Here is a 12,049-nt window from a genome sequence, read left to right as displayed (position 1 = left end):
TTTTAAAAACTTGTAATAGTAGATTCATGATTATTAATTGGGAATGTTTTTGATGCTGCATTTTATCTATACAGTTAACTGTTTGTTAATTTGGATGTTGGTCCATTCTTTATTCAGTGCAGAGGTTTGAGTGCAGCCATCAGAATTACAAATCATTAGCTTTCATTATTGACTGAACATGCAAAGTGATGACTGTACAAAAGCACTAATTTAAGTGTTGTATTTAACAGCTGTTCACCAGTCTGTTTTATTTTACCACCTTACCTCCCATGCCTTCATCAGCTATTTCATGTGAAGTAAAAGAGCCATTTACAGTCCCTTCATTCCCCAAGCAGCTTTTCTCAATATTTGATTAAGTACTGTATTTACAACTTTGTCAATACTTTTGTGTAGTGCTGCTTGACTTCCAGTCTAGCACATACCTTGTCTTCCCAGTGCAATCCAATGTCTTACACAAATTAATAAAGCCCTTTGCTTTATACACTTTATACATTGTATATCTCAGGTTGTTCAGTAGTTGTGAATAGACATTACGTTATTATATAACATTAATTTCTATTTTAAATATCAAGGCATTTTATCATCTATTGTGAATGTTTACCTTGAACATAAGGAGAATTGAAATATTAACCATTGTCTTTTAGTAAAAAGCTAGAATTTAGCTAAATGCTAGAATAAAGGTATAGATATTAACATAATACTGATCAAATGCAGAAAGTAAAACTATAAAATAGCCTTATTTTACATATTTGCAGATTTTCAGAAGTTTTAATTGACTGTAAATGAATCTTATCAATTTAAATTATTGCTTTCCATTTTTGTCAAAAGGACATCCTGTGAAGTTAAGAACTTGTGTTCATTGTCATGCAACCTTTACAAGTGCAGTTAGCCTGGCAAATCATCTCAGAGTCTATGCAAGAAGAAAGCAAGCTGGGGATCTGACTGGCACTCGTAAGTTTTCTTTACTTACATTTTTAATGTTCTTTGGGTGGGCTTTAAATCACATGTAAAATATTTTAGATGCATAAATTGCTGAGCACTTGCCTTTTAACATCTTAAGTACTTAACTGTGATATTTTATACAAGCTTGGTGACTGCTAACCAGCAATAAGGTTAATACCTCCCACTGTGGCGATTCACCAAAATTGTTAAAGTTGTAGCAGACCCATGTAACTGATATGAGTAATCCTGATGTGTGCCTTTGTGTTAAACCCAGGCGTACAGTTAGTGTTGGATAAAGGACTTGAACCAACTTTAGTTCATGACCCAACATAAATATGAAACTTTCCTGATGTCATTTTACAGGCCAATGCATCTAGTTTGCTGAAAACTGTATGGAGAAGATCTGTCACATATCTGTGATTCTGTAAATAAGAATGTTTCAGCTTGACCCTGTGATTCCATTGATCTATTTAAACAGGAAAATGGATGATTGCAACTCTAATACAAACTTTGTAAATTTTGGTAGTTGTGCTCAAATTCATATAACAACACACAAAAAATGCTGATGGAATGCAGCAGGCCAGGTAGCATCTACAGGAAGAAGTACTGTTGACATTTCGGGCCGAGACCTTAGTTGTTGTGTTTTTAGTTATGAGATTTAATAAACACTTGCTTGTTTTTGATATAGATCATGAAATAGTACACTAATAATTAGAAACATAAATGTATTGTGAACTAGTCAAATATGGATAACAGAACCTTTAGATATATGGTTAAATTAGTGGTTTTAACTTCAGTAATTATTTTAGTGCTTTATTCTATAACAGTACAGCGACATAATTGCATCCGTTCAGACTGCTTGTGCAGACTGATGATTCTTTCATTGTGAATAACAAGGTTATTTAAATTTTTAATTGATTCTTTCTCTAGTCTTAAGATTTGCATTTTTTAAAATATACCTGGAGTAATGTTATTAAATTGAAAGAAACACACAATACAAATGTAATGGCAGGATCAGTATTGCTTTCACGATATGTTTGGCTACCTACCAATTCGTCTCACCTCCTGGAAGCAGGGTGACCCATGTTGTGGTTTGACCTCTAGTTAATGACGGGCCAGTGGTAGTGATGGTATACCTTGTTCTAATTTCTTAATGTACAAATTAAGTCATAGCAGGTAGTTTCTTGCTGTGCATTGTCACAACTAAGGCCGACATCTTCCATACCTGTAGATTTCCCAATAGTAACAAGTGGCATTGTAGATCACTCATTTCTTCCATCCTGTGAAGTCAATGGAGTGGCTTGTTGCACTAATCTAGCTGGCACTTTCTGGGACTTAATACATGAGAAATCAGTTCTGGACCCATAAGTATGATCCATTATATCAAGTAGTGTGTGCTTGCTCTCAAAGCAGAAGAACAAAGATATTGCTGAAATGAATAATAGAAATGAGAATTTTGTAGGTGCAGCTAAATATTTTGTAATTGTGCAAATTTGGTGACAAATGGATTCCTCGAGTGTTTCTGATGATGTTGTAATCAGGCTAAATGTAAAGTTTAAGTTAGTTGCTGTTTGCAAGAAAAATGAAACCTATTCCTAAAGCTATATTTTTCCAGCTTTTGACTGCAAGCAAAAGAGGTCACGATCACGGTCTGGGACCAAAAAGAAGTCTTCCCTATTTGTTCCATCTCTTGACGATGCTTATGTACTCAAGTGCAGGTAAGGAATTTGCAGGTGCGGAACTTCATTGCAAGTGCATTTCAGCTTATGTTGCAGATTAAAATAATTTGTATATCCATAATAATATTGCTGATAGAGATTTAAGGATTGCTTTAGATTAAACATATTTAGTTTTTTAAAGTATCTTAATCAATGGCTAGCATTTTCAGTTACATGCAGTTTTCTCTGAATTAATCTTACTGGATATTAATTTCTTGCCTTAGATTTTTAAAGAAGTCATAGCAATAGAAACATCAACATGAATGCTAGATTAATCAGAATTGTGCTTTTGTTACTTACCTCCAGGTTCTGTGATCTGGTCTTCCGAGGTCCACTTTCTGTCCAAGAAGATTGGATCAAGCACTTGCAGCGGCATGTTGTTAATGCAAATCTTCCTCGCACTGGTGCTGGAATGGTAGAAATTTCACTGCCATCAAAAGAAAATTTCCCAGTAACTGAATCATCGTTTTCTTTATTAATGGCACAGACAGCTTCCTAAAATTATCTGATAGTGATGAATTAATCTGCTGTAAATTTGATCTGGTGTTTTTCTATTAGCACCTAGTAAAAGTGCATTCTATTACCCATTAGAAAGCTTAATAGATCATTGCAACGATGTAAGCTATTTATAACCTTAAAATGATTTGAAAATGCTTGATTTTGTTAAAAGCTCAAATAATTATACATATATTGAAAAACATAATTCAATAATTAGATCACCAGCCAATCAGCATGAAGAATCCTGTTTCTAGATTTGCCGCAATTTGGACAAAGCTGTAGATACAATGAAGAAGATAGTTTACAATAGCTAGTGCTAGATATTAGCATAAGCAGCAAGTCAGATGTTTCCCTAATCATTTCGGAAAGATAGTCCTTTTGCCTGAGGAACCTTATGGCAGCAGGAAATGAAGCATTCAATTTCACTGACACATTTACGAACACTGTTCTAACTTCCAATTTAGTAAGGAAGCGACATTCCTGTTTAGCATTGCATGTAACAACTGTGGATGGTTATCTTTGGTTGCAGCAGAAGTGTTTAATTTTAAACAAAAACTTAAAAATAGCCCCCCCCCCCCCCGACACATACACACAAATTTGCAGAGGTTCTTGTTTACTTGCAATTTCATGAAATGTGTTTTTTTACATCAGTACTATACCTTTAAAGTATGAGACATAAACTGTAATACTTGTTTTGTTTTTAATTCCATCCTTGCCTCCCCCTCCCCCCCCCCCATTGCAAAATGCTTGGAGATATACTTACTATTCCAGCCAGGAGAGCAGAATGTCCTAAGTCCTTGCAGAGTCACTATCTGTGCTGTCCTTTGTCTGGAGGTATGATTCGAGTGAGGAGAGAATGGTTCTTTTCATTCAAACTGCCACCTGTCAGAGTGTTGGGAATAATAAAAGCTTTCCGAGCATGTGTGTGACAGTGATCAGCCACTTTAGTATTCGTACTTTTAACTTAACGATGATGAGCACTCTCGAGTACAGTTCCCAGGCCACATTACAAAGTATGGCGATATTAACACTAGTAATATGTAAAGCATAGTACGTACAATATTTTTTCCCATTCAAAAACTCAGAATGCAGCAAAACTTAAAAAATACACTTCAAGTATGATTCAATTTTTGTTTTTTCCCACCAAGCATTTTTCTACTGGACTAAAATCTCAGTATATTTTTTTTTATGTAGCAATCTTATTTGAATACTTTGTTCTCAATTCCTGATTTTATTTTCATCAGTTTTGTTGAAATTGAAATCTAGATGGCTGCTCGCTATTATGCAATTGCTTGTACTTTTAGGTCTATACTAATACATCTAACATTAAGTCAGTAGGAGATTTTCTAGTAGCCAGATCTATTTTGAATATGGCAGTATGTAGATAATAGTTCCCCAAGTCTAGTGATTACTGTATTGCTGTACATTTTAGCATATTGTTTTAGAATTGTCATGTTCTTAGAAAGGGGCATTTAAATATTTTTTTTCCCTGACAAAGGTCAGTATTCACCTTCCTAAGGATAACTCAACAAAATGTATGTACTTGTCTTTTACTAGGTTTAGCATGTACATAAATACCAGGTGCATTGCTATGGAGATGGATATTATTGGATTTTATATTTGTATTTTCTAAAATAGGCTGAAATAGTATTTAACCAGTTGACTTATTTGGAGTAGGTTTACAGGTACTGATTCAATGTAGCTTTTAATTTGCTGAAACTAAAAGTAACTCCTGCCTAACTTTTTTTGAGCTCCCTGTATTTCATAATTGGATATTGTAAAAGTATATTTTTTCTGTACAATTTTATCTTAATTGTAAAGGAAAGCATGTTCTTTACAACTCTGAACTCACCTAAGAGATAAGAGTTTCTTGAAAATTCACTGTATCTTTTAGGCATTTTTATGCCTGATTACTGTGTATCCAACAAGAACACTGGTATATGATATTAAGTGCTCAGATGTGATTGTGCACGCTCATATTTGTAAGTAAACTGTGTAAACACTATGTGAAATGTGCTATTACTACAAGTCTACTTATCTAGTGGCAGAAATAAAATGTACAGTCATATAATTAACGCAGGTTTGATGTTTGTGTCCTTATTATCCCACAATTAATTTATTCAGCCAGATGATATTAATAAATGTGTATCAATTGATACAGAATATTTGCAATAATGGCTGTTAACATTGCTGAACCTCAATTTACACCAGGAATATGAATTATGTGACTGTGCTCATCTTCTGATTATGTATTAGTTCGTGTTTGTTTTTAATTTTACAATTCTGCTGATTTTCATTGATCTCTGCCAGTTAGTGGACTCTGAGCTGCAGTGTGTTCCACTGAAACTTAATAGAAATGAAACAGATGTATTGCTAATAAATACTTTCAAATTTTATGTGCTTCTTTTTACCTGACTGTGAGGATAAACTTTGCCATGATTTGGAGAAAAGATTTGTTTTCTTCCATCTACCAGCTAAGCTAAGCATGCAGTTCAATTGTGAAGTCTGTTTATCAGCAGTTACCTTTAACCCTGTAAATGGAAGCAAGTCTGCGATTAAATACCAAATCTGTCATTTTGCTCTGCTGCTGCACTGATCATGGAATCACTGGGCACCTGTCCATATTGCTAAGATTCCATAGCTATTATGCCTCTTTGTTTCTTAAGATAGTAGTTCTTAAGATAAACGTTGAAGGAAGTTACAAAACAGCTAATTTTACAGAAGTGTAAGCTTTTAATGTTTTTGATTGTGCTTTAGCTAAGTGTATTTTTAAATTGATACATTTAATTGTTTATATTTTAATAAAAGCCATTGCATGTCAGTCATTTAACAAACTATTAGAAATCTCTTAGTTTTTACAACAGCAAGTGTTAGTGGCTGTGGTCAAAACATTCAAGGATGTTTGGAGAATATAGATTCCTCTGTGTGGTTGGAGGTCTTGCACCCAATCATATCTGATGCTCAGGATGTTTTGAGCCAACAAGATATAAAGTTCAAAGTAAATTTTATTATCAAAGTACATATATGTCGCCATGTACATAACTGAGATTCATTTTCTTGTGGGCATACTCAATAAATCCATTGAAAAATAACCATAACAAAATCAACGAAAGACTGCACTGACTTAAGTGTTCAACCAGTGTGCAAAAGACATTGAACTGCGCAAATACAAAAAGAAAGAATAATAATAATAATAATAAATAAGCAAAAGATAATGGAGATTGAGATGAAAAGTTTTGAAAATGAGTCCATTGATCATGGTAATATTTTAATGATGGGGCAAGTGAAGTTGAGTGAAGCTATCCCCCTTGGTTCAAGAGCCGATGATGGAGGGGTAGTGATTGTTCCTGATCCGGGTAGTGTGAGTCCTGAGGCTTCTTGATGGTAGTAGTGGGAAGATAACATGTTGTAAGTGGTGGGGTCCCTGATAATAGACATTCCCTATATTTGACCTAGCTGTTTAGTGCAGGTGTCAGGACACTACTAGCATGAAGTCAGTGACAGGTCTGAGTCAATGAGATTTGGTCCATTATCTCTTTTTAAATGTGATGGACATAGCTAAGAGCAGCTATTCGGCTGACTTTGGGCTTAAACTATGACCTTTCACACAATGCTGTATTTTATCCTGATGCTGTAGTGTCGATGTATTTGTTATCTTCTATCATATGTTCTGAAATTTCATTGGAATCAAAGAAGTTGGGAGGTGACTAATTTGCCTTGTTCAGAATTTTAAAGGGAGTAGATCATGTACTGTAGATGATGGCCAAATATTTCACTTCGTACAGAACAGGAGAAGCAGAGAACATGACATCTGCCTGAAGGGGGATAAATTCAAACTAATTTGCAGAAACAATATTACAGTGATTGAGTAGTTAAGTCAGTCCATGAAAAGACTCCCTGGGGAGAATTTTGACTAAATCAGTATTGATTTAAATGGATTTTTTCCCAGGAAATAACCTTTTGACCATATTGTGCGAATAGTATGAGACATCCACAGATTGGGTGGCATGCTTGAATGAGAAAAGGTGACTTTGTGTCCCTAACTTTTAAACCTTTCCAATACAGGCATTTTTATTGCATAATTTTTCGAGTTGGTTGTTGATGAATTGAAAAAAACTTTGAGTAGTCAATAGCTTCATTATTCTCATACAGTTACTGGAATGGTAAATGGATCTGCTTGCCTAGAAGTTCTTATGTTCATACCCTAGTTCATACCCTAGTCACCATTAATTAGCAACAACACCACACATGGACCCCAAATATCAAAAAGAAAATCCTTCTTGTAATTTTGTGTATAATGCAAATTATTTATTTAGTCTACTGAGATGGATGTAATCCTTGCAAGTTCCTTGGGAGTTTTCCTGATCAGATATTGTCAACAGAAGGTTGGAAATGCTGATCTTCTCATGAAGGTGATGAGAGAAACCTAAAGAAATTCCTTGCAAGAGCTTATTTTAAGTGGGGAAGCCATTTGCCTGCAATTACTAGTTTAAGCGCTTTGTTTTTGTATGTGTAGGCCTCCATTAGTCTCGATAGGCCATGGATTTGCGCCTTGGAAAGTTTCCAGGGCGCAAGCCTGGGCAGGGTTTTTTTTTTATGGAAGACCGGCAGTTGCCCAAGCTGCAAGTCTCCCCTCTCCACGCCACTGATGTTGTCCAAGTATTTGCTCAAACACACACATGCAGCCTCAGCCCAGGCTCGAACTAGCGACCTTCAGATCACTAGACAAACGCCTTAATCACTTGGCCACACACCAACATTTAAGAGCTTTAATTAGAATGATGTTTGACAAAAAAGTATTTCAGTCTACAAAGTATTTTAAGGGTATATTCTTAAAATAATCACCACTGTTATGTCCATTATTTGGTTTTCTAAAAATGAATCAAGGCAATTTAATAGTTCATAGGGAAGAGGGTGGTATTCCTCGCAGATTTACTGGTGTAGTACTTCCTCTTTTATTGTTGGGGTCAGGAAAGCTTTTACATTAATATATATAAATTCTCAGCATTTCTGCTTTCATTTGTGTTCAGCCTGGAACTGCAAAAATAATTAAATTGAATTTTAATTATCAGGAAAATGGATTTGGTGATCAATGCTTTGATGGTGGGGAATTTAAATCATTAGCTTTAAAGAAAGTGATTGTATTAATGGTGCAGTTGTTCTCAACAGCAAGCTTGTGAATTTTGAATGGAAATTTAAGTGATCATTTAATTTTTGAGCCCATTTGAAGCAACATTATTAAGGAGCTAACAGCAATCTTGTAGATCACTCTAGGCAATTTTGGTGGTCTAATCAGGATCCAGATATAATTACCGTATATATTAGATTGTGTTGGCACAAAATTACAGCTTTTTTAAAGCCTATTGAATCAAAGAAATTGAAGACAAATAAACCTGTGTAAAAGAAAAAAAAAGTGCAAATGCAAATAAAGATGAAGCTGTGTTGTAAGTTTGTAACAGCATGAAATACTTTTCTTTCAGAGAAGTTAGTGTGGTTTATTGAAGGCTTTTGCAGTGTGTGTAAATCTTTAGTCCTGTTGTTCTGCTTCATCACAAAGGAATGTAGAGCAAACAGTGGAACTCAATGATTTGAAAACGATCAGTAATTTAACAAGAGTAGAACTGAGGGGAATACAGATCTAATACTATTCTGTTATTAAAGATGTCCTGTGTGCTTTGGATTTTAATAACTTTTGAAGTAACCACACCAAACTTCAACACTGCTAAAGCTATTTTTGGGATGATAAGATTTAAAGATTAGCTTTATTTGTCACATAAATATCAAAACATACAGTGAAATGAGATGTTTGCATTAATGACAAATTCCTTCTAAAAATGACCATTGCTATGATCTAGATTTAGAGTTTAAGTGTGATCATTTTTTCAACTTGCTATTGGTCCTGGATGTTTGAGATGTTGTGTAGGCTTGACCACTTATTTTGTGTAGGCTCTCTGTTGGAACTCTGACTCAGAATATTGAGGGTCAAGTTCCAGTCCAGCGAATTAAGTAATAATTTGTTTTGCCACTTTCACTACAGGGCCATGTTGCTGGAATTGCCATCTTCAAGAAAGATTATTAGTCTGGGTCTTTATTGGTTCTTTCCAGTGGGTGCATAAGATCCTTGGAAACCATCTCATGGTTGACTGTTAAGTAATGTGAAGACCAATAACTGCAAACAAAGGCAAAGTTATCAAAGACAGGGGAGTCTGCAGCCACTGGAAGAAGATGTCGAAGAGTTTCTGAATGTTCTTAACCCCATTCTACAGCTAACGGTCCTGAACAGTCTTATCACAATCCCCGAATGGCAAGATTGTATATCAACTGAGAAGCAACAAGGCCAAGAGAACAGATGGTATCCCTGATGAAGTTATAAAACTTGGAGATGGAGTTCAGGCACAAATTCAGAAGCTCATTCCTGGGAAGAGAACAAATGACTGGGACTTCAGAAACACTATAGTTGTGATATCAAGAATCAATTCTGATTCAGTAACTACATAGGAATCTCTATCTCACTCTATCTGCTACAAGGAAAGTCACTGCCAGGCTTCTCCTCTGTCTCTTGTACCCATTGGCCAAAGAGCTGCGCCCTGAATTGAAGTGCCTATTCCGTCCTTCATGAGGCACGAAGTTCATGATCTTCACTGTGTGATATCTCCAAGAGAAATGCAGGGGAGAAGGATATAAGTAAGTATAATGAACCGCCATAAAATGAAAAGCATGGCCTGAAAGTATAACAAAGAAAATGTTGCGTTAACAGGCAGTGCATGTTGTATGCAAGAGTTCAATATATTATTAATAACTTGCCTGGGGCATTGCTCATGGACAATTGATCAATATGATATTCATTTGTATACAACATAGTAACTGTTGGGAGGAAGACTTCAAAACTCACTTCACAGAAGGTGGCCAAAGCCTGCAATCACAGTATAAGCATTAACACAGAAAAAAATTAATGGAAATTGTAGGTGAAAATGTGCAATCACAAACCAGTGCAGCTGCCATTGAGGTTTTATGCCTGAATAAATACTTGCAAGCTTGTCAAACCATATTCAATGTTTACAAACTTGTCAAACAATGTATACAATTGCCACTTTATTAGGTACCCCCTGGGTGCATTTCTGTTTGTTTATGGTCTTCTGCTTCTGTAGTCCATCTGTTTCAAAGTTCGGCATTACTTTTCCAACGCATGGCAATCTGAGTTGTCTTCCTGTCAGCATGAACCAGTCTAGTCATTCTCCTCTAAGCTCTTTCATTAATAAGGTGTTTGTACCCAGAGAACTGCTGCCCACTGGATGAACTCTAGAGACTGTTGTGCATGAGAAGTCCAGGTTATCAGCACTTTCTGAGATACTCAAGCCACTCCATCTGGCACCAGTAATTATTCCACAGTCCGAGTCACTTGGATCACACTTTTTCCAAATTCTAACGTTTGGTCTGAACAACAATCGAACCTCTTCACCGGCATGCGTTTATGCTTTGAGTTGCTGCCACATGATTAGATAATGGCATTGACGAGCAGGTGTACCTAATAAAGTGGCCACTGGATGCAGTTTTTCCTGCTTTTTATACTGCAGTATATTTCTACACAAAAATAGAATTGACAAATATTTGGTCAGTTCAATTTGATACTAAATTTTTAGATATGTTATACTGAATCTATCTTTAACATTTAAGAGTGTTTGCCAATACTTGATTTGACATCTTAGAAATACTGCTTCAGGGTTACATTAAGGCATAATAAAGAGTAATTAGCCTGTTTTTACAATATTGACTTAACTGTGTTGTGTGATATCCTCTGGACTTGATGTGAAACATCGCACTGTCAATAACAGTTTCTTGCAATTGGCCATCATGTTACTAGATCTATAAATCTGTAAATCTAAGTGACCTGGAAAACCTTCATGAAAGGACAATGCCCTTGCCAGTAACATTATAAAAATTACCACTTTTTTTCTTAGCTGTTTTCAAAGTTGTTATTGTCCTGTTTATTACTGTGGACTAAATTTGAGCTTGAGAGATTAGAGGAGTGCCGCTTATAATGAATCCTGCAGTGAGAGCACTGATCTCAAGGGATCATGATTAAAGTTGTCCTGTGATCAAGGTCACCAGTGAAGATTTTAACAGCAGATATTGGGATGTTCCACAAAATGTGGCACCTTACAATCTCACAGAATCTGAACTTAAGTCAGTCTGCCAATTGATATGAACATAACATGCTCTGGACCAGTGGTGAGGGGAAAACTTATGAAATTTTGAGTGATCTTCTTAAGTGACAAGAGTGTGTTTGCGGTCTTCTGTGCTGTAGCCCATTCACTTCAAGGTTTGATGTGCATTTAGAGATGTTCTTCTGCACACCACTGTTGTAATGCGTGTTTATTTGAGTTACTGTCGTTCTGTCAGCTTGAACAAGCCTGCCCTTTCTTCTCAGACTCTCTCATTATCAAGGTGTTTTTGCCCACAAAACTGCCACTCACTGGATGTTGTTTTCTCGCACCATTCTCTGAAAATTCTAGGGACAGTTGTGCATGAGAATCCCAGGATATCAGCAGTTATTGAGATAATAAAATCACTCTGTCTGGCACCAATGATCATATCCGCAGTCAAAGTCTTTTAGATCACATTTTTTTCCCATTCTGATATTTGGTCTGAACATCTGAACTTCTAAAACATGTCTGTGTGTTTTTAACACATTGAGTTGCTGCCGCATGATTAGCTGATTAGATATTTGCATTAACAAGTTCGTGTTCAGGTATACCTAGTAAAGTGGCCACTGAGTTTACATGAGAGCAGAATGGGAAGAAATACGTAATTAAAATTCAACTTCTGTATCTAAATCCCAATGAGTTTGTACAATTTCAAGGAAGGTTATAAGGATCAACTAGGACTCTAAT

The 12,049-nt window shown here is 35.7% G+C and overlaps 1 protein-coding gene across 9 annotated transcripts in view; it reads left to right on the top strand.

Moving 5' to 3' along the window:
• znf644b (zinc finger protein 644b) overlaps window positions 1–5,960 on the top strand; it is a 134,301-nt gene extending 128,341 nt beyond the window's left edge. For all 9 annotated transcript variants that reach the window (XM_059983869.1, XM_059983867.1, XM_059983863.1 and 6 more), the window contains 3 exons: window positions 829–951; window positions 2,558–2,660; window positions 2,967–5,960. In XM_059983869.1, coding sequence (XP_059839852.1) covers window positions 829–951; window positions 2,558–2,660; window positions 2,967–3,159 — 419 coding nt within the window. In that variant the 3' untranslated portion in view covers window positions 3,160–5,960. The remainder of the gene's footprint in view (window positions 1–828; window positions 952–2,557; window positions 2,661–2,966) is intronic.
• Window positions 5,961–12,049: the final 6,089 nt, after the last annotated feature.

This window comes from Hypanus sabinus, chromosome 11 (genome assembly GCF_030144855.1).
Source record: "Hypanus sabinus isolate sHypSab1 chromosome 11, sHypSab1.hap1, whole genome shotgun sequence".
Lineage (NCBI taxonomy): Eukaryota > Metazoa > Chordata > Chondrichthyes > Myliobatiformes > Dasyatidae > Hypanus > Hypanus sabinus.
This window is presented reverse-complemented; position numbering and strand designations above follow the sequence as displayed.